Source organism: Vollenhovia emeryi, unplaced genomic scaffold (assembly GCF_000949405.1).
Source record: "Vollenhovia emeryi isolate VEMERY1.0 unplaced genomic scaffold, V.emery_V1.0 DF939132.1, whole genome shotgun sequence".
Lineage (NCBI taxonomy): Eukaryota > Metazoa > Arthropoda > Insecta > Hymenoptera > Formicidae > Vollenhovia > Vollenhovia emeryi.
The window spans coordinates 1,239,027-1,263,176 of record NW_011967234.1 but is presented as its reverse complement, the minus strand read 5'-3'; the positions used below and the strand labels follow the sequence as shown (position 1 = coordinate 1,263,176).

At 42.6% G+C, this 24,150-nt stretch overlaps 1 protein-coding gene across 3 annotated transcripts in view; it reads right to left on the bottom strand.

Moving 5' to 3' along the window:
* The window catches only part of LOC105568014 (transcription factor collier), an 80,065-nt gene extending 61,237 nt beyond the window's left edge, over nt 1–18,828 (bottom strand). For 2 of the 3 annotated variants that reach the window (XM_012023353.1, XM_012023352.1), the window contains exons 1-4: nt 18,621–18,693; nt 12,504–12,657; nt 7,019–7,082; nt 2,776–2,831 (exon numbers count right to left, since the gene is read on the bottom strand). In XM_012023353.1, coding sequence (XP_011878743.1) covers nt 2,776–2,831; nt 7,019–7,082; nt 12,504–12,657; nt 18,621–18,691 — 345 coding nt within the window. In that variant the 5' untranslated portion in view covers nt 18,692–18,693. Of the gene's footprint in view, nt 1–2,775; nt 2,832–7,018; nt 7,083–12,503; nt 12,658–18,620 lie in introns of all 3 variants that reach the window. The other variant, XM_012023354.1, reaches the window with a different exon arrangement.
* Between the last annotated feature and the right edge of the window lie 5,322 nt (nt 18,829–24,150).

The window sequence follows — 24,150 nt, the reverse complement described above, 5'->3', positions numbered from 1 at the left end:
CTTATTCTCTCTCTCTCCCCCCTCCCCCCCTCTCTCTCTCTCGTTCGCATCTCGTTGCACAGATACTTTACTCGCTGGAATTCCAGGAAGCAAACGTTGATATAGATACCTGCCTTGGCGAAGGAGCGAAGAAATTGAAGAAAAGCTTAAGGGTCAGGGGTTTCACCACGAGCTCAGCAGCCGACTCGGTGTAGCCAATTATTGCGGATTTATAACCGAGCACCTGATTCGGTCTCGAGAAAAGTTGGCGCGTTTCCGAATCGTAATTTGCAAGCCATAACTCGGCTTGGAGAACTCGCTGGGAAAGTGGAGCGCATACGGACACTCTCAAGCTTTCCGATGTAAAAATAATGATAATAACTCTAGCAAATACATATTAACTTATGCGAGCATAACTCACTTACGCGAAAATAATTCATTTATGTGAAAATCAAATTACAAGCGCTTTCAAATAACAAATATAAAGTTAAAAATCTTCATGAATATCATCGTAAGATTAATCCACGGTCTTTTGTGAGATACGAAAAACATAGCTGTTATATGTACATTATAAAACAATGTATCAGATATATTATTTTGAAAAGGTAAATATAACTATATTTTAGAACTATCATCGCAACTGCTTTACAATATATTGAAAAAGGAATTGATGTAAAACTGAAATCAATCAATAGCTTTTTGATTCAACGAGTTCGAAGTCGGCCGGCTGCAATACAGGCTCTGTAAACGGTTCTTTTATCTTCCACATTTTAATCACGGATAAGCTTATCCGGGTTTGTCAATTTTCTAGAGTACAATGGGCAAGGGGGATACGTCGACCTGGATTTGCTAAACACTTGGCGCAAGTTGTTGCACGTAGCGGCACACACCGACGCGGTGAATATACATTGGTTCTCCTGCCTGTATCTCTTCCTCTCGCTTTGGCAGGACGGCGGAGACGCGTTCAATCGAAGCTTTGATGTATAAATTGCAGCTTTCTCGTTTTCGATCCTTTCCCCCCCGTCCAACTTTCTACTCCCTTTACCAGCATGATTCTGAGGAGGGTGTCTCGGCATCTATCTATCACTTCCGCTTTTCTTTTCTTCGCAGACAATCGTTCTCGAACACTCTCTCGACCTCTTTTCCTTTTTCACCTTCTCAATCTACTCCTCTTTCCTCTAGCATAGTTTCGACGAGTTAAGATTGTTACAGACGTGATTGTATATTTTCAACATTTTGCGCGCGCTTCGCGATACAAGTGAAAAATTATGTGACAAACGCGACATTTTGCGACTTCGCTGAATAGTTTGCTTTAGTGTCTGTCTTCTCAACGCGATTTTTTTAATACACTTGTTCTTATTCCGGCAATTGCTTCGAAAGATAATACACGTATCGATCTCCTTCTGTTCCAACCGTTCAACCCTATGACATTCCGGATCCGATTAATAAAAGGAATGGATCGCGAATTGAGGACCGGTCTCTGCCGGTGCAAGGCCGCTGCGGCTTAGTAATTTAATCAGCTAAAACTAACATCAGCTCTGTTTCCCCAACCCTCCTCGTTCCTTCCTCTCTTCCTTCTTCGCCCTACCACCACCCTCTTCTTACCTCCACAACCGACCAGCCCCAAGATGATTTAATTTGCTAAAATGGTGCGCATATCTCTAGGAACTTGTTGGAAGCTCGGGTCACGACACGAAACAAAATAATCTCGAGCGGTGTGTTTGTTTTATATTGACACGATGGAATCGTTAATTCTTGCACTTTTTTTACAAATTAAGAACTTTTTGTTTAATAAAATACAACGTTTTAATATTCTTCGAATTATTGCGTTTCGTCAGAAATCAATAAAGTTGCTATTTATGTAAGGAATGAAATCATTTTGTTCGTTTCTCAAATTATGACTCATATGCGACTATGCCTAAGGCATAATTTAACTGTTTGAAAATTGCCCACATCCGTCTCCACTTACTTTGTCTACATATCCTCCCTAACTTTTACGGTATGGCCGTTTCTCTACGTGTCGTGACACTTCGTAGGTGTGAAACGTACCTTTCACGAAGGTGTCGCGGCCTAAAAGTTACCCTCGAACGAACATAAAAGGACTTATCGCGCGCGTGATCGCACGGTGTATTTGCGTTTGCACGAAGGTTGTGATCCTTCTTTGCGCCTTATCGGTGAGTCGGGATCTACGGTCCTGGGTGCAGGATCACAACACGTGGTTCGCGGGTCGCGCGCAGAGTTCGCCACGTGGCGCAGATAACAGGATGGGACAGCCGCGCGCGCGGCGGTGTGTCTGCTTTCCCGGAGGGGTAAGAATCAACCCCCCGGAAAATTAAGTGCTTGTAGCCGAGATGATAACACCCCCGTCCACGTGCGCGCGTCGCTACGACGATTTCGCACGAGTCCCAACGCGTAAAAACGGCAAAGGAGGCTGCCGCGCAATAGTTGCCCGGCAATGAGACAATTGGCATTTTTTAAATTATCATCTCATTTTTTAAACAAGAGGTTTATACTTTATCTGTTAATATTTTATGATCAACTTCACCTGGATATTTCGACGATTTCGCACGAGTCCTGACGCGTGAAAACGGCAAAGTAGGCTGGCACGCAATAGTCGTCCAGTAATGAGACAATTGGCATTTTCTAAATTACCATCTGATTTTTTACACAAGAGATTTATAATACTTTATGCGTTAATATTTTATAGTAAACTTCACCTGGATATTTCACATCTAAACTGAAAAGATCTAATTAAGCCAATAGGCTTAATTAGAAACCTAGAGATATTGTACTTACTTGTTTTGTCGCGGAGTCTATAAGCCTCACGTAGATATCCTGCACCTGTCTGACACCTGAAAAAAATAAAACATTAAATTAGAATAGACCACTAATTCACCCTCGCTTTGCAAATGCGTTTCAAAAACATATTAGTTATTTTACATAAATTGATAACAAATCAAGTTAATACTATCGTTATACAAATCGCTTCGTTCGCGCATCTCGATAAAAAGCACCATTAAGCGAAGAAGCCGCGCAGGAATTTGCAACGCTCACGAGAGGAATACGACGAATACGGAAACGTGTCCAAATTCTGCCAAGCAGGCCCGCAACCGAAAGGATATATTTAAGAAAAAGCTGCATATTAACAAGTATTTAAAGTCGCTGGCGATACAAAGCGGCTCGTTCTTATGCTTCGGTACGTATGCACAATCATCCTTCTTCTTTATGCCGTTCCTGGCCTCGCTTTGGGACACCGAATACCAGCGTCACTGCGCGTAACGCAACGTTCCGCGATAGGAAGCGAGACGCACGTACGTATAAATACGTTAATTATCATGCTCTTGTTCCTCCGAGACACAAATTTGAACCTGAGGAATTCGTCGCATCCATGTACGCACGCTTTGAGGTAAATACGATTTCCAGTTCGAGAAGACGTTCTCGTCTTAATTGCCGTACGGAGGTGGAGATAAAAAAATTATACTCAAGCCCGCAATTCTTGGTTTCTTCCGATAACTGTCGGAGAACACGCTCGCTACGCGGAAAAGATATTACGAAAATGACGTATCGGCGTGCATTATTATCGCGCCCTATCAGAATCGTGAGCATAGTTCACGCGCATCTCGGCGCCGCAAGTTTTCGAAACTGTTCCTTCCTTCCTGGGGGAGTACCGGGTAATCCTGGGGTGTATTTCGGACAGACACCCCCGTGGCTTCCGGCTTCGCGTGCCCGGTAAGCCAAGTAATCCCGACATAAGACTCCCAGACCCGGCCGGGCGCCCAGGCCCGGGCTCACGCCGCATAACGTTATTGCGGATTACGATACTCTGCTCGAAACTAGCTCACAAATTACCTCGAGAAACCGTCGCGGCTTTACCGGAAGTTACGTACGCAGTCGACCGGTTTACCGTATCCGTGGCCATGTCAGGATTTGCAAATACGGGTCGACGCTAAACTGACCGAATAACTGCTATGAGCTTCCGCCGGGATATCTGCTTTTCTCTGTTATAGAAGTTCTAATCGGTAACCGGGATCCAATGCGAAAATTAATGACGAATATACTTCAGAATTGCAAAGGGTAGCGAAGGCTTCCAGAAAGAAAGTACGTAGTAAGGGGAAAGCGCCAATGTGAGCCACAAAATGAACTTTATTGCGAGAACCGAGTTCCGTTCATTTTGCGGCTCACATTGACACTTTCCTCTTACTACGGAATATACTTCATTTTTCGACATACTATTATAATGAGAACATTTCCAATAAATTGTCGCGGCTGATTTTTTCTAAGGAATCTACGTAGAAGCATAAAACATTTGTACGCTCTTCAGTTATAAAAAATTGTACACGATGCAAATTCAAATCTACACTTCGAATTAAATCGTAACGAAATGTTCGGCTTTTTGTTCATAAAATAATATTTATAATTAATTACACGCTCGCAGTGTTTTCCACGTTAATTTCCAGAAAACTACAATACAATGAAGCTAATGTTAAACGATCTTCTTCGATAGATCGACTTCTTTGTAAATCGATTTAATTTGTATCGGCTAAGGGATGTGGAATGTAATTATGAACGCGCGGAATGCCGCGCGTCAATCTTATCGCCGGCGGCGCGGTCTCTTCGCAATTCGAAGCGACGACGATAAAGGAAAGAGACGAAAAAAAAGCTGAATAAGAAAGAAGACTCGCGTGCCATGTCCCGCTGAGCGGAGGCAAATAAGTCTAGATCGGCCGGCATTAGCATAACTAGGCGACCAGGTTTGAAGGGGACAAAAACTGATCTCTCGAAAAAGCCGACACCGCCCATTCTATCGTTCCGATCGGCGATCCTTGATCAGCGGCACTTTTATCGCGTTACGATATTCCGTCGGCTTTGCAGCCTCATGCATTTCGTCTCCGTCTCTATTCTACGGTGTACGTGTTATACCTATTGCGTACTTTCCTTATCGCGCATGTGTGCGACGAATGGCTCGGGAGGCGCGCAAGAAAAGGGTAGTGGATGCTGGCGTGGAAGGTGGGGAAGTAGAAAGAGGATGAAGAGGAAACGGAGCACGCGAAGATGCAGGAGGAATGAGCGATGACAAAAAGGAGTACGGCCCAATATGGGCGAGAGCCCGTCGTCACTCAGACGGCAGGGAGAGAACGCTCCTTATTTATTATTTAATTACAGATTTATTGCCTGGTCGAGCGATCGGTGACGCCACGACGTGTACAGGAACACCTGATGTGGATCTGCCAGTGTAGCGGCGGGCCCGGAGAGAGAGAGAAGGAGAGAGACGGGGCAACGTGCACCAATTTGTCTCCAGGGCATAACAGTCGCGCACGCGTGAGCGCGCGGCAAAGTATTTCGTGCATGAAACTTTTATAAACGGCGATACGACACGACAGTTCGATCTGCGGCGCATAAATCAAAGTCGCGTTAATGTACCGGTCGGCTGTAAAGGGTGCAACTAGAGATGTAGCACTCGCGCACGACAATGTGTAAACCCCGTTACATCGTCGTATTCAGTGACGACAAAATAATTGCTCGTTAGAACAATTATTTTGCAAAGTTTCTTTTACAATCTCAGCAATGCGTTTACACTTTAATGTTCGATGAAGTGTTTTCTCTTTCTATTAAAACATACGGGTTTTTATTTAATAAGCTTTCATTTCTTGAACGAAAATGCAATTGATTAATTTATGAAGGTGTAAAAATGTAAATAGAACGTCTTTTAATTTTCTTAAGAGAAGGCAATGTGACTGAACCTTGAAATTCTAAGAGAACTGCCAGCGAAGGATGCGTTTCTCAGTTAGACTTGGAAACAGCGCGCAAAGTTTACGATTCATCAAATTCAAATGTTCCTTTGATTGTTCCTGTTTCGCCAGACAAGCCTGTTTCGTGTTCGATCGTGCGATCAGAATTCTGATACGCAAAGCCACCAGCTGCCGGCAAGACGCAGACACGGCATCGCGCTCGAGAGAAAGTATGGATAAAATTACATGACGATAAGGAGAGGCAAGGACACGACGTATTCTCCCGTAGAGCGGACGAAGGCGTTGAGATAGAAAAGCAGAATATGGCAGAAGAAGGCGCGAGAGAGACGAAGAAGTTGGCTGACGGTCCGAGAGGTGCGCGTTGGTATTCCTTAGTTTGCAACAGTTAGTTGCTTCTTGTACGCGATGTTGGCGACACGTTTTAGTGCCCATAGATGGGAGCGCGGCCCCTCAGCCGAGCCGGTCAACGCAAAAATCTTGCATTGATTGATCGGGTCCCGGCAATGGAGACCGAGGAAAGCACCGTAATACGAGCCCCGGAAAAAAAAGGAGGATAGAAAAGGCGCGGGAGACGGAAGGAAAGGGTTGGTTTCGCGGCAGGGACGGAAGGGAGCGATTGGTAAAGACAAGGGATAAAGGGACGATCGCGGTTGGTCGACATTACTCGTCGCATGGAACGAAAAACCATCGGGCCGAGAGGCTCCGTATAGGCGCCTTGCGCTTTTTTAAATGCGTTCATAATGCGAGCGCGTTTTTGGGGGTCTGCTGCTCGCGGACCACCTTCAAAACGTTCGCTTCTTCTGCTCTCTTCCCCCCCTTCACCCCGTCGTTCCTCATCCCTCTTTGCGCCCCGTCCGTGCGCGCACATTCGTGCGCTTCTTCAAGGCGGAAGATGGACCCTTTTTGCCACGCCTGGGCCACAGCGACGTAAAATATGTCTCTGTTGCGCCCAGGCCTCGAAGGTCCCCGGGCTTTTTAGCGACCTTAAGAGACCGGGTGTCCATGTGGAATGTCGATGGCCCGTCATCATCGCTACGAATGGGGCTATTACGTGCTCCGCCGCCCGGGCACGCAAATACAGATCGATCCGAGACTCTATCGCCATCGTCTTACGAACGTAATTGAAAATACCGAGTACATTTCGCAAACATATACATACGAATGTTCATTGAAACAAACGCTCGACACTCAGAAAATGAAATCAACTAGGATTTGCAGGTGATTTTCAATAATCGATAAGTGCTTTAATTTTATTTAGTAAAGAAGGTGACTGATTTCTCGTTACTTACCGTTGGAATAGAGCAGATGTAGACTGTACTGAATACCATTGTTCGTTTTTTGGCCCTCAGACTCCTGCAAAAAAGAGACGCGATACTTAATGATCACAACGAGGGAAAAGTTACGCATCGCTTTAAATCGATCGTACCGCCGGGTTACCTTACAACTTGTATCGTTTGACGCGAGTACGGTAGGCTGTTTGTTCGAGCGCGGCCTCGCGCGCGCTCTTCGCGCTCTATTCTATTTTAATTAAGTGCACCGTGACGCAACGCCTGTGTGTGCCCGGTCTGTTCCACCTCACGCTAATTATTAATTTCTTGATGCGCCGGTAAGAGCCATGCCATTACGTATGGCGTGCGATGCATAATTATCATCCTGCCCCGTTGACGAGTCATGCGTGCACCGTGCCATATGCCGCGACCACGGTAATGCATTTTCAACTACCTACCCCCGGAACATCATGGTCGGTGGTACACCCACGACCGCCCCCTCCCACGACCACGACTTTTAGTCGTGTAATACGACCTTTCGACTCGAGGATAAACGTTGGCAGCCCGATCGATTCTACGTCAAATTAACGTAATTACGTGCATAGATGTGTGGCAAAACTTGGTCGGCACGTTTCCTTCTTCTATTATATATGCTAATGAAGTTGCACGATTATTTTCGCAATTTTCCCAACAGTTTAAACGAAGCTTTTGTTTACCTTATATTTCGGTCCTTATGACTAATTAATTAGCATAATATGATCACCGCTATTTCGCGGCCGGGTGCGTTCGACAGATGTTACGACAGAACAGAGATTCTTGATGTAAGATTATATTCGACCGAATCAATTACTGCGAGGAGGACAAGTTCTAATTATCTAATTAATAGAAACTCTAAGGCCAGATAGTTACAACTTCTCGGTAAGCTAACTAATTAAATATGTCTTTGTTTTTCTTTGAAATTAAAAAAAAAGATCGATATGTAATTTAACTGTTGGCTTACCAAGAGGTTGAAAAAACTAAGAGTAATAATTTTTAAGCGTATACAAAATATGCATGCAAGAATCTATGTTGTGTACGATCATTGTTTCAAACAATACGTACCATAATTTATAAAATATACAATGAAAAAGATTTACTATGTATTTTCACTTTTCCATTTTACGTTTGTCGCCAACAATTTTATACTCTTGAATTCTCTTATTTCTCAAGCTCGACAGTCCCGCTCCATTTCGATGAGTACGAGAGTTCCGCGGAAGATATCAAGATTATGGCTTATCAGCTTAAGCGCGGGAATAGTCGACGCGGATAAGAAAACCGCATAAATCCATCGCAAGATTTCTCCGCGAATGAACGGGAAGTGATCATTTTTCTAACGGAATAACCTCCCTCCGTCCACATCCGCGCTCGCTTCGTCGGATAATCGGCCCTGCTTCGCCGATCGGCGTCTGACCGGCGACGTCTTTCTTCCCTTTTTTCCGTCGCGCGTGCGCGCGCGGTCCGAGCGTACGCATTAAGCTCTCTCCTGTCGTCGACGTTCGTCGCGACCATTAATCTCTAAATTCGTCCGATGGACGTTAATCAGATATATACGCGGGTAGGTCGAGCTACTCTCTTTCCTTCTCTCCGTTTCTTCGTCTGACTACTTTTTAATTAAACACGAACAAAAAGCGGACGGAACGAGGAGACGCTATGTATTTACCTAGAGCGTCCATTTCCCTGGAACGGTGCGTAGCATCAAGCGCGGCGTCGTATCGAGCTTAGCGAGACTCAATTCGCGTGCTTCCATATCGCCGTTTTTGCGGCAAGCGTTTTAACATCACTTAAGCGCAAACTTTACACGCTGATTTTCGTGCACTTTCTATTCTAGACTAGACGAAAGAAGATGAAAGAGCGAATTAAGGGGTCACAACACTCTAGAGCCCCCCAAAAAGCCAATTTTCGGTGATTTTTTTTCGGGAATATAATAAACGTAATGAAAATCTGTTTATTCCTATTTACTTATAAAAATTCATTTAAAAAAATTTTTTTACTTCAACGTATAGAGAATAAATAGGAGTAAACAGATTTTCATTTACGTTTATTATATTCCTGAAAAAAATCATCGAAGATTGGCTTTTTTCTTTGGACTCTAGAGTGTTAAATTAATTCTAGAATTGACTGTTGAACGCTGAATAATTGTCGATACCACTAATGGAATTTTAAATATATTTTAAATATTTCTATTCGCGCTTGTAGCTTTTTTTGCAATTTTTACAACAGAGTCAGATTGAGATGCGGTATGCAAACATTTCAATATTATGTTTATAACGGACTACAATAGTTTCGATTAAGATCAGCAATGGGTCAGAAGAGGAGATGCGTAGATCGAGGTATAAACTCGACACGGGGTTGATGCATATCCGCGGTGCATGACCCTAATTAATAGGGAGGCCACGCGATGCAACTGTTCCGACAACGTGAATTATGCACGTATTATAAGGTCGGGATAGGAGGATGAGAGAAGAATGAGCGAAGCCAAGCGGAACGTTACAGATTCGCGAAAGGATGGAAAAGACGCCAGGTGAAAAGTTATTTGTCGCGATGCGAATAATGAAACAAACACTAGCGCATTATGTACAAAACTTGATATGGCTGAGCCTTCGCGATCCGATTCGATTGAGTTGAATTCGAAGCTCGCGTTACTTTAAGGATGAAACGTAAATATGCACCGCGTCAAATTACACGATCAGATGCCGTTGGAAATCGCTAAGAAATAAATGTACAAAATTTCACGTAAATTTTGTGTGGAAAGTATCAGACGGTCAGATTAATACAAAACACGATTATTCGATCGTATCACACACGATATCGAAGAGGCCTTGATCAATTTATCTTATTACTCGTGCAATAGACGATGCGATCGACTCGCCGAACTTCGCAACTTTCCGACTCGCAGATCGCGAGTCACTCCACACCTCACGTCCTTAAATCTACGACGTTACGTCCCACAACGCGATCTAACTGTACGTTTTCCTGTGTCGAATTAGCCGACGATTTATGGCGGATAGATTTATTAGGGGGTGTACCTCGTTACCCCGGGGCGTAGAAGTAGAGAAAGGGAAAGGCGGAGGAGAGAGAGAGAGAGAGAGGGTGAAAGAGAGAGGGCGGACGGAGAGGTGGAGGGACAGGGGAGAGAAAGGGACAGGGAGACGTCCGACGGAACATCGTTGTTGCACGAGGCTCGCTAGAATTCCAGAGGTTTCGGACGGGATTACGTTTCGATAATTTATACGGCCGTGGACCTTGGTCCTCGTCCTCGTGCCGTGCATCTAGATTTCCGCCGTTCGTTCGTTTTGGTCCACCATGCGTGACTCGCGCGATGCACAGCACGTCGTATCGTACATAGATCCGATCGATCGATCCGCAATGTAACGCCGTAACGCGCACGATGTACACCAGGTTCTTATGCGCGTATACATACCGAAGATGTGTTATACTTGTGCAAATCCGCATTCGTTTATCCGCGCGGTCTCCCAGCGTAACGATTTCTCTTGCGCAAGAATGGACGCCGCTCCGCGCGGCGGTAGTTAACTTCTCCTTAAACAGCTATACTAATTGTACCAATAGAAAGTGGAGCTCTAACGATGACCGGAGCGCTGACAATCGCGTTACCGTTCGAGAACACTCTTTCGGGGTCGCGATCGTTCCTCGCGATTACTCCGCCAGCGGAACTTGGATTCACAGCTGCTGTCGACGGTTTCTAATCGCGGTGAGTTATCGCGCTATCCGTCGCCGATTCGGGAATTATAATACAATTGTTCAACAGCTGTCATTTAATAGAGAATCATCACAACTTATGCGTTTCATTGCTCCGTCTTTACAATTTATCCACATCCCTCCCACCCACCCCCCTTTATTTCATATACTTTATTGTGCCATGTATTGCTATCTTAAATTTTGTTTTTCCCATTGATATTTCTCAAATTATTTATTATACTTTTGCAATTATTGTATTCTGTAAATCTTACGTACTTTCATGGTAATTTTATTTCTTTCGCTACAACTGCATTATGCAAGGTCTTTTCTATTCTATTTTTACTAGTTAAGATAAATTGTCGTTATTCCGTTACATTGTCATTACGCTTTAGGGAACTACGTCCCAGAGCGTTCAATAAATAACGATTCTAACGATAACGATTCTCTTCCTCTCCCCCCTTTCTCTCTCGGTGCAATTATAATTACATAAATTTATAAAATACTTCTATTGATGACCAGTTGTTCTAGCGCGATCTTTATAATAACGCTGCTCCTTCCACGAGCTGCCGTTACGACTGACAGCCGTGATATCTGGGACAATGAAATTGAACGTAAAAAAAAAGAAGATAACTCCGTCGCGTTTTCACAACCGTGAAGTGATAGGTCTTAAAGGCACACGAGCACAGTGTTCCTTCCCTTTGTACACGTACGTGTTAACGCGCCGCGCGATAAAATGTACAAGCATGACAGAATTCATTCTGCTGCCGTATAATTAGTTGCAGACTGTATCATCGGGCAATTACGGTAATTTCTCGTAGAAGCCTCGATATTTCGCGCACGAGCGTCTGGTTAACAAACGCCCCGGCAGAATGTAATCTCCGATCGAAGGTACGGGCTGACGAGCGTGGGTGGAAGGCGCTCGTAGGGCGCTCTTTATTATTCGTAGGTCATTCTCTTCGCGTGACCATTCCCGTGATCCTGCATCGTCCATTTCTCACGCGGCCGATGGATTTTCGCCTGTCCGGCTAATTGTCGGAAAAGAGGCGCTGCTGTGGATTCTACGGATCATCGATACACGCGTACAGGCGTTGCTGTTTAATATTTGACGCCGGCCCCGATGGAAACGGCAATTATCGAGATAAGCGCGCGCTCGCACGATATTCCCCCGGCGTCATAAAGGGCCTCCTCTCTTTTTTTTCCCATCCGGTCTCCCCGGAGAGTGGCGGTTAGCGCGAAGCATTGAAATTCCGAACTTAATCATTCGCTATCGTCGCTCATTTTCACCGGCACCCGCCAACTCGGCCGCGTTCGTTCGACGCAATCGGGTTTCCCGAGTTTCGCTCATTTCTCGCGGCATTACGTCTTACAATTACATAGACTTATATAGATAGACCGCACGTCCTTGTGGGCGCGCTGAAGACTACACCGAAGGATAGAGATGTCGCGCGAGTAATGCTTTCTCTCTCGCTCTTTGTCAAAAGCGGGGAGAAGACGGAGAATATTAGACAAAGACACACTCACTCAGAGACTGGCCATAAGAGTTCGTCAAATTCCCGCGAGTGAGATAGCCTATGTCGATGGACTCTTATGACCAGTCTCTGATTACAGACAAGGTCTCTAACTCAGGTCTCTCACTCACTTTAATGTAATCTTGAATTCTTCTCACGGGACGTGCAGTCTATTTGTATAAGTCTATGTACAATTAGGACAGTAGCTTGCATCGTAATGAAAATTTGAAGGCGCGAGGAACGTAATAGCAGAAAATCATTACCTGATCCTTCTCGACGAAGCCCATGAACGACGTCCTCTCAATCTCGATCGGTTGGCCGTGTCGATCGTAAAGGGCGATTACGAAATGGAAAAAATTGCTCTTCCTCAGATTACTCGGTGGTTGTTTCTCGAAATGCGCCCGGCCCACGCCAACCCTATAACCGATTAGATGTCGCATTTGAGAGAATTATCCACTAATGTATTGCTTACATTATGATGTAATATCACAGTCTTGTTTATCTTTTATTATCAAATAAACATGTTTTATTTCACTAATCAACATAACGATACCTCTCCAAATTTGAAATACTTGAAAATAAAGTCAAATGTTTATAATACTGATTATACCATGGCACATGTAAATATGACTCAGTCTACGAGTCAATTTATACTATGGTATAAAGATACACCCACAGAAAAAATTTCCGAATCCAATGCTATTGCACTTCAATGTATCGTAAAACAGGCTCGATATAGCGCCAATCATATTTATTATAGAGTAAGGAATATTTCACTCTTAAATAAAAAATTCTAAAATCTAGAATAAAATGATAGTATGTATCTTTTTTAATTCTATAGAGGAGACTAAGAATTATTGATTTTATTTTGATATTGTCGTAGTTTTATACTAAATGAGATTGTGGGAAATTTGAATGCGTCAAGAATATTTTTGTCTCAGTGACAGAAATCCTTTTTCTGAGGGTGTAATGGTTATTTTAATTTAATAGGCGCGAATAATCTTTGAACTTGGAGGAAAATGTTAAACAATATTCTCTCTGTCGCGGAATCAAAGAGGGGTGTATCAGCACACTCCTCGGATGCAATAAGAATGCCCGAACCAGAGGAGAGGAAAGACAAACGAGGTCGACCGTGGGGAAGCGCAGGTGGTCTCGACGCCTTAAAATCCTATTAAGGTCTCATGTGCCGAGATTAGGCCGCTGGACTCCAATGCCATCTTTGAGTAATGGCACGGAAAGTCCCCTTTTCGAGTACGTTGCTTCGCACAGCTCGCGCGTTGCTCTCAGATTTGAATTGATCTTACAAAACTCCAAGTCTCATCATCATCGTTTCACGTCACGTTAATAATTAGGGAATGCACTAGAATAATTATTAATCATCTCAGAATTGCATAAATCTCTAGATATAGATACAAGCATTCGCGCTTTATTCGCGTCATTACTCGTATATTTTTCTTCTTAACAATACGGAGAAGTATGGACTTGGTAAAAATTCTTAGAAGTTTCAACGACGCATCTCCACGAAATTTAACAAAAATAATTGCAATTTATACACAGGACTTAAAAATTTAACGTATAATGTATACTGCAATCGGCGGTTAAAAATCACCGGCGAGAAATCGTATTATCGGCGCTGGTCTGTGCGATCGTGCCGTCGCGAAACGATAAAACCATCGCACGACTGCACAGAGCCGCGCGCACGGCCATCAGGGCGGACCCTCGGAGCGGAAAACTGAATCGACTGGACCGAAAATGAATAGCGGCAGTTTTGCAGCACATTTGCGAAATAAATGATGGTATCGGCGGTGCGTTTGTCACGCCAGGTGGTGGGATTCCGAGCCGCCGGCAGGTAGGGGGAGAGGGTGGAGGCGCAGGGTCGGCAAGGGGTCGGTTGCAAGGGGTTGCAACGCGGGCTTTCGGGAACGAACGGGGGACGGCGGATCGCGCGGCGGAGGGCGACGAGGGAGGACGCATCGGGAGAGGGAGGGTAGTGATGTACTGCCCGTGTCGATAATTATCGGTGGCTGATTAACCGGTCGCCGGTTCGCGCCCCATAACTCTCGACGTCCGATTATTTTGCCCCGTTTGCCATGCACCAATTCCTATATAACGCGTAGGCACGTTCTGCCGCACCGTTATATTATCACCCAAAATTCGCCGCCGCGCACCACCACGCCTTTTCGAGGATTGCGGAAAACCGCGCATACGCGCGCAGTATCGCTAATATGACAATAATGCGTTTGCGGTTTTCAGTGTCTGCAAACTCACGTTCAAATTACTTGGAAAAGGAATCACTTTTGTAGGTTTAAATAACGCTTGATTATTAGTAATTGCTTTCGCTCCCTTTCCAGGGTGTTTTAACCTTTCATTTGAAAATTTTGAATTTCCAACTTGATTCATGAAAAGCGTGAAATCCAATCACTATTATATTATACGATATATAATAATATTATACAACGTGTCAATACAGCGCTTAGGTACGATATGAGATAAAAGAATGACAAATTGTTAAAAAAATATTAATAAAATTAATAATAATACAAACCTAATGCTCTATATTTCAATCCTCAGTCCTGAAAATAATTAAATAAAAATGATAAATTACTGGCAAAAAATTATATAACCGAGAAAAGCGGCACGTAAAGGTTGCGCGAGAGAAAAATGCAAGGCAATTTGCCAATTTCGTCGCAGTCTTAAGTATGTTGCAGAAATAAACCATACATAGTTTTACTAATGTTCATCTCTTAAACGGCTACTTTTCATGCAGCCTTTCGTTTTCTTTTTTAAATTGCACGATCCTCAGCGTTTACGCGTTACATTTCGCAGATACACGCGGATAACGTTCGCTTTATGCGCTTATGTTGACGACCGTGTCGCTCATCCTACCGACCGACGCAACGCCGAGGTGATAATTACGGGCTCCATTCGCGTTTACTGTATTCGTGCGTGCAATTTGCCACGTGCGCGCTTTCGGTCTCGCAGATAACGCAGCTCGTTCCGGCACCTGCGAATCATTCGACCCTCCGCCACCGCTAATCCACCGCGTGATCATTCTTTCACGTTGGCTAAAGTGGCCGTGCAGTTTGATTTGATTTCGATTGGATTCTGATCGATCCCGATGATGGTATCGGCTAAAACGCGACATGCATTCAAATGCGCAAATAAAGATATGAAATGCGCGAATTCCTCGATCCTTAATGGCGCATTCTCCATCGCGAGAATAATTGTCATTGCGGGACCGTCGCGCATGTCGCACAATTACACGGCGAATAAAACATGACGCGTGCGCGCGCGCTTTACGAACCGGTGCGGGTGGATGGAGTTACGGGGGAGGAATCGCGCTTTATATCGCGTTAGACAATTGCGACGGAACTCTTTCATTTCTGCGCGAAATCTGCGGTGTCGCTTTCATATCCCGTAACGACGTGATCGACATTTAAACGATGACGAGGCGCGATCTCCGACGCATTTGGAGAAGCAATGGATTGCCGGGCAAGCCGATCGATACTGCTTATACTTTATACACGAGAGATGCGACCTATGCCATTTGTGCACCATGCATTATGGACGAAATATATGCGGATAATACGGACCCACCGATATAGTTGCGAATTCACGGATAAAGCAATCGTAGAGAATTACAATAAATCCGCGGGTAATACGCACCGTCGGGCGTTAGTTATTGCGAGTTACGCGAAGCGCGCTCTGTTTACGCTCGCGCCCAGCGCGATTCATAATGCGCACGGAGATAATGAGCAATTTGTAATATATCCGAATGTAATTTGCTACCAGGGCGCGTTACTGCGAACGTTGTTCAATTTAGCGCCGTGTTTCATCGTACCTTTTGCTACAATACACAAAAATCTATTAGTTATTAACACATTATGATGCGCATAAACTTGGCAAATATCTCGCCAGAGAATTGCCGGTAATAAATAATTTCCATATATTTTAATCATTGAATATGATATAATTATATGTTATATTAAAATGTATTAACTATTACCTGCGGTATATTAAATTTAATAGTTTAATGTTTAGCTTTCTAGTAGTCTTTAAATTAATATAACACGCGAAATTGAATTATTTTAGGGCTCATATAGAATTAATATTTTTTTATGGAGCGCAAGCACAGTGCACATGTAACAATAAAGTTTATGCGCTACAATGTATCTTCGCCGAGATTTTGTTGAAGCGCTGAAGCTACAGTTTTAAAGACCGATAGCAATTTTTCTCTCTCACGCTGTTTTCCCTTTGTCTCTTAGTCATACGAAAGGTCATCGTTTTACGCTGCGCGACAGCCCCTTCCCTCGACCGCGGTGGTTTACTGCTTCATTAGGTGGATAACTTTTTTAGGGGTTTTTAAAAAGCGCGAGAGTTTATGCCTGTGCTTCGCGGGAGTTTTAAAACAGTTTCGCACACCCCTCCTAGTTGATCTCGGTGTAACGCAGTTGTGTGGTACAACTGTTCTTAGTAGCGGAAAACGAAACTTTCCAGCTTGAGTTTCCGTGAAGGCGAAAGTTGACGTTTAACATTTTGGGACTCTTAAACTCCGGCAAAGCAATTATCCAGACTGCCGCAACATTGATTCAATTAAATTTGGCAAAAGTCTGTATTCCGAAATTTTGCACTCGATAGCATTTATTAACAATCTCGTAACAATCCCGAATCACAGACAGATTCTTCCAACAATAATCACATGATCTTCAATTTGTGTGAATAGACAATTTTTATGATTTTAAGGATTTTGTACTTTATAGTTCGTAACTCATCATATAAATATTGTAAAACATTATATCATGATTTGTGTCTGACATCAAAATCTTTAAGCAATGAAAGTTTACACAATTTTTTCTTCAGCTTTAACTTTTTACGCTTTAATTTTTCACAAATATCGGGCAAAAATATTGAACTTTCTGTAGACAAATCAGTTCCTATAGTCTGGAGGAGAAACGATTAGATGAATGAGGAAGAAAGTACAGGGAAAGCAGGGAAAGTCCGGGACAAAGCGATGGGCAAAAGGCGCTAAAATTCTCAATTACATTAACTCGCTTCCCGGTCGGTCCCCGTGTCACGGTGCTTGGAGGAAGGGATTAGTTAGAGAACCGCTATTGGATTAGTGAATCCGTCGGCGCACCCGGTTTATCTTCTCGGATCATCCTAGACAAGTATCTTTATCGTTTGTGCCGCATTCTTCCAAATTCTTTACGTGACGTTACAATAAAGCACGATTCATTGTTCGTTATTCAAACGCAGAACGACGCTTTTGAACAATATATTCAAAACCACAATGCAGAAATTTGTTTTTGTGCTATGAAAGTCACAAATGTCAACACGAAATGAATATAGTTACCAGCTGTCTTTCGTAAATTGTATGAATTATGGTTCTAATGATGATAAATGAGTCTGAAACGATTTAGAGAATGTATTTTTCATGTCAAATGGCCAAAAAGGACATTTTTCAAATGTTTTGAAAAGGAAATACGCTTTGAATCGGTGTTTTAAATTGCTTATCCCTTCTTTCAGTAAAACCACAAGTTACTCGGTTCTTTAACGAATTTGCATATTTATAAAAAGTAATTTTTTTCCTGCGAATGTATAGTACTAAAAATTACCACAATTTAAATGAATATCCTGTGATTGGCGCTGTTACGAAAAGATACAGCTCGTCGTGCGATCCGACGGCAAACCATAACAGCAGCGCGAACGTATTGTTACATTCGTAATAAAAATAAATACATCTTTGTGTGCAGTTTATTGTTGTCGCATTGTTTCTACGTATATTCATTGTTTGAACAGGTTGAAAACTAAAATCCAGCGTAATAATTTTGATTCTGTAGAATAGATGTTTCGTTTTGTGCAAGCAAATGATAAAATTATGTATAACGTATTTTTCGATGTAAGTTAATAACCTTAAAAATATAAATGTCATTAAGATATAGATAACAGCAAGACAAGTTTTTCATGCAATTGTAAATACATTCTCCGCCGATTAGCAGAAATAATATCGTCTAAAATGTTTTCTCCCTATTGTTTTCTTTAAATTATTCTTCACTGCATATGAAAATTATAATGTCACATTATGTTGTGTACATATTTTCAAGTTACATCGTTTAAAAAAAATGATGCAATTTACACTCAGACGTACCGTAATACGTGAAACTTTCTCGCGATAACAGACTACAAATCTTGAATGAAATGATTGATTGTTACGTCAATGATAAAATGGAATAAAACAAAGCTACTAAAGTAAGATATTCTTCTGACAATCGTATATCATTTTATCTAGAGCGTTTCCGCGAGTAGATATATAAACTTCTAAACTCGATCACTCTTTATTTGTTGGAAATGCGAAGATTATAGCATTTTGATGTACTCACGTTCCGTTGTCGGCGAGCGCGGGCTGCGGCCAAGCACGTGGCACAGGTTCCTCCTTCAGTATCTGCCTCATATCTTGAGGCGCGAAAACCAACGGCGCCCGCGGATGATGATGGGGCGGCGGGGGTGGCGGTGCCACACTCGCGCTGTACAGCTTACGTCCCCAGTGGCCCTCGAGCTCGACGGGACTTCCGCCCCCTGTGGTGGCCCCGGTACCACCCCCTCCGAGTCCGAGCCATGGTGACCCCCCAGCACCCACGATTGAGGAGCTGGGCAGGAGACTGCTCCACTCGTCGGACCGCGTGGTGAGGCCGTACGGACTCTCTTGGGGCAACAGGCTTCCTCCTTCGCGTTGCCAGTCTTTGCAGAAACCTTGGTCGCCCCCTCGATCACCCCTTCGCGGCTCCGCGGGAGACTCCACCGGTTGTCTCTCCGTCAGAGCGGGTACGCCCGGTACCACGTTTCTTTAGGTGCGCGCATGAATCATTATCACTGGAACGTTAGCGGCCGGCAGCCCGTGGCGGTGCATGAACGTCCGCTCACCACTGACGGTGTCGCGTCTTTCCGGACCGCACCGTCAAACCGGGCGCACCGACCGCGTGCCGGTGCACATGCGTCCGAACGTGCGTGCCACGAGTTCGCGATACGAGCGCGCACTAAGGGCCACGTTGCTGTCTCACAATGCACTGTTTTCACTTGCTCGCGCAGGTACGTGTCCCTTGTCCTTTGCCGGTCTTTATCACTGACGTATCACTCTCTATACGACGCGTCGTATGTTCGTGGACCTCGCGAGGGTTGTCATCGGCTACTCTTTAAACGCTTTCCCAAAGGTACCCTTCTTTCAAATTGTTCTACAATCCCTATGTCAGGCGATGATGCCTGAGACACGGAAGTGTGTGGCGATGGTAATCTGAGCACTTGCCGGCAGCACCCTGGTGCGTATTATCGTCGCTGCCAAAATGTTGCAAACGTGTCTCGTGACCAGCGGAGAGGTCCTTCGAGGTCCCTAGTCGCACGTTGCTTCCCGTTACGGTGCCGCTTGTCGAATGTGTCAGGGCCGGCACTAGCGGCGTGCCAGCAGGTCCCAGTGGGGTCGGGTCTGGAGAATCGTGGTGGGCGCGGCCACGAGTGATACCGCGCATCGACCAGCCCGTCCGGAAGGTCTTGCCCATTTTGCACCGCGCGCCAATCCACTGCGAGTTGCGCAACCAATGGATAAAGCTGCCCATACCCATATCAACGCCCACCTGGGACACCAAAGACTGTGGCGCCCTGACGGCAACATCAAGAGACTCTCATTCCGGCGCGAGCCGCTCACGAATAAGGTCCAGGCTGTGATGCTCCTTTCCTCTGGATAAAAGTTCAACGAATTAATATTTCGAAACTACTTCAAAAGATTAATTCTTTTAACAAACTAATATATGATAAAGGTTCGAGAATATAAAATAAATTTACGTTCAAAGAAGCTAACGAACTAGTCACCAGTGTACGTGTTAACAAATTTTTTGGTGAATTTTTTTTTTAAGAAAAAGGACGATATAAATATCTTTCAGAATTCCATAATTTGGTCTTTGATGCGTCATCTCTAGCAAACAGTCAACGCAGAGATTGAATTGGATTATCATTTATTCATTGCACACTAAAACTACAATGATTACTGAAAAATAAATCCAAAAATATTGATAAAAATAAGATAAGAATAAATAAATGGCGCGCACGTAGCGCGTACCAGTATTGTTCTAGTCTATTGATAAATTACATATTGTTGACATCTCATTTTCTGGGATTGTACTTTTGATTTTAATAAAATAATTTCAGAATAAATCTGTGATCTTTTTCTTAATCTTTCGAGTTCCGTTATTAATTGAAGACTAGCTTTCTGCACTAGATTGTTTCTACAATGTGCTGTTATAGATGCTGATTAATTAATTTGAACATAAACAATCAACTAAATTTTATATATTTAAGATTTTTATACTTTAATTCTTTACGATAAAGATTTCTTCTTCCTTTGATTTTGTCAAATCCTAGTTCTCTTGATATTTGTTTTAAAGTGGCTTCTGCACGAAGGAGCGGTTAGTATGGGTGTTTTGGTGACGCCTCTTTGATTATTATTAATTCATATGATTTCTTTTATAAAAAATATCACTTAATACATTATTGAACAAATGCATTGATATGCTAAGTTATATATGCACATTTAAAAACATAGTTAAAAATGTGTGATATTGTCAAGTCTCAAAGAGCCGTCCAATTCCCTCGAAACATTGTATCTTTTGACTTTACTAATAAGTACTTGCTTGCAGAGGTCGGTGACTTCACATACTTAATAGCACATTTAAATCCTTGTGACATTTATTATGTTCATCTCGTTTTTTATTAAGATCTGCTTTTTTCTAAAATAATATTAACCCTCAAAGTGTTTCTGCAAGCGATCGGCCCGTAACCCAGTGAACACCAAATAATAGTTACATAATATTGATTTACGAAACTGTTACTTGGTGTTTACTGGAATGTTAAAAAATATAACTTTAACATTTTTTCTTTATTTTATTTTATCTGCGACCGGGTCTGAAATTTCGCGTACTAATAGATAAAATTTACAACTACAACATACTTAAATTTTAATTTTTCCTACTCTTGGTCGGTTTATGCAGGAGCCACTTTAAGAAGAGCTCTATATGTTTACCATTACTCGTTTTAAGAGTTAAAAACTTCCTACTTTTTAGATTTACATTCTGAATAACAAATGTTAAATCATCGACACAAAACTCTTTATGTATTTATATAGAAAAAGGCCACTAATATCTTTATGTATTGCAAGAAGTATTTGTTTTATTACAATTTATATTTTAAATCAGTTTTATTTTAGAAAAATTAATCTTATCGTAAAATTATAAGATTTTATACACAAATGATAAAAACGTTGAGCGTTACTAGGTAATCGAGTGTATAAATCTTAGCTCGAATGGCAGTTGGGTCGAAAAAGTAATTATAGAATTTGTTTGAATAAATTTATGTGATGGAGGGAATAAAGGCAATCGCGAAGTTAGAAGGGAAAGAAGAAAGAAGAGACTTGCAGTGTTTCGCAATCTTCTTACTAGCATGGGACTACGAAGAAAATATATTCTTTCCGTGATTTCGTTTGAACAATGCACGTTGGAGAGCCACTGCTTCGAGGGTATGGGGCCTATCAAGTGGAGATAATGTGTTCTGTGCTGGGTAATTTGGCTCTCCTCCCTTCTTTCCACTCAACCGTCTTGAATCTACTTCTTTGACTGTTTTACATTTCCAAGCGTCCCCGAAATATTCTGTTGTTACTAATTGTAAGTGTCGTCCTATCAACTAAACTTGATCGCGGGCAATAGTTAATATTAATATGTTATACGGGGTGTTACGGATAAAGCCAACGGCACACGATACAATTTTTCCTACTGGATTGCTTACGAGAGCCAATCAGCTTTGAGTCACCTGATCGAAAACTCTAAATCCTGATTGGCTCTCGTAAGCAATCCAGTAGGAAAAATTGTATCGTGTGCCGTTGGCTTTAGACTCGCCGCTCGCTGCTTGACAATTTTTTCCGTCGCGATATCATATGTCACATATTGCTCCACCACGCTCTTACGCACTTACCGAGTCCGCCCTACTGGGGGTCAATTCTGTATCTTACTCTATAGTAAAAACGCTAAACGTGAATGAATAGATTTGTCTCTTTCTAACCGCCCCTTTACAAAGAGACAAAGCCGCTCACTTTTAGCATTTTTATTATATTGCAAGATACAGAATTGACCTCCTGCTTTCCTCGTGCCTATTTAATTACTCAATGACTATTGCAAATTTTACAAAATGGTACATAACTTTTCTTTTTAGTTTAACCCGTTCTATCTGTATACGAGCGGATAGACACCTTATTCGTAACACACTGTACGTTATGTTATAAAATATTCTTATATTTATATTTGCGTTTGAAAAACCATTGGCATTGAAACTGAAGCGAAATGTTCATGTATATTTTAGTTGTGTACTAATTACGAAATCAAGTTTAGCAGTGAGTAATCGTTGAAACTGCTTAACGTACACCCAACTTAACGTACCTTCGTATACAAAGTGTCAAGGGTCGCCGATTAATGTTTATCACATGGCAAGATAATGAAGTTTAATGAGGGTCTGCAGGCATCATTACGAAACACTCGACATGCGCGCGTGCCAAACCGGTTTCAATCTCCTTTTTTTTCTGAGCCTCGTCTTCTCTTTCAGTGCCGTGATTCATGAGATCCCTCTCAGCTGCCCAACGGCCTGTAACATTGCCACCTTATGGCAATGACGCGGCTCCGGGAGTATGAGAAGCTATTTAGAAATGGAGGTGCTACTTTTTGCTACGTTATGCTTCGGTCCTTAAAAAGATTGCTCCAGTTTGAAAAATACTTCGAGTGAGCGAATTGTTGAAATTTAATTCACGAAATTTTATGTACTTCTCTGTACGAAAACATTCTTTATGCTTTGTAAGAGTTTCCATTATTTTGCATTGAGTTCATTTAGTAGAAAAGTGACAAATATTATTCCGGAAAAAACATTAGCGTTAGTAATAAATATTTTTATTACATTTTATGTAAAGACATACCTCAAATAATCCCGTAATCCAATGGCAAACGGTGTCAACGTGCCTAAATATTCCAACGATGTTAAATGAACATCACCGCACCGACCAAATCCAATTACCAATTGGGAGGGTTGAACGATACTGACTATTGCTACGCTTTGCGTAGATATACCCTACACTTTGCTTACCTTTTAAGCCTATTATTATTCAACTATGAAAATATTGCGGCCCGGATTTTCTTGTTTATTCTATGGCAATTGTTCCTACGTATAAGCTCGGATAGAGTCGTGAGCTATAGTAAAGGTCGGATAGACCTGTCACAAATTTTCAGTATAGCTCGACAGCCTGCGCAACGCTGAGAAAACTTTCATTGATGCATCGAAATGTGAATCGGTAAAAGAAGAATGCTTTAGTCGTGTTATTTGCAGCTATCAAACCTTGAGAATTTTTAGAGATAGCAAATAGCGCGCGCGAAGTGCGCGCTTGTGTTGTCTAGTAATCTAAAATGTGAATTCATATACCGTTTTTCACCTCATCCTGCGCGCCGGTTCTTTTCGGACATAACATAGTGTCATTTAGAAGAAATCATTGTTGTCAGTGAATTCACATATTAAAATCGATAAGCGATTTCTAATTATTTAAAATGCTATACTTAGCATTCAACACCCCCTTCCCAGTACTGTATAATAACAAATGAATCATTTATTTTCTGGATAATTTAAAAAATATTTGCTGTTTGACCTGTAGAGGGCCGGTATTTTTCCATTGAAATTTGCAATTTTGTAAACAGAAGAATTATTCATATATGTAATCTACGTGCTCCGCAAAGTTTTCAAGTTTGCTCCTGGCCACTATAGTGACCAGCCCTCTAAAGGTTAATGCCCTACCAGTGTGAACGTTGGGCTGTCAGGCGCTGTCAGGCACTGTCAGGC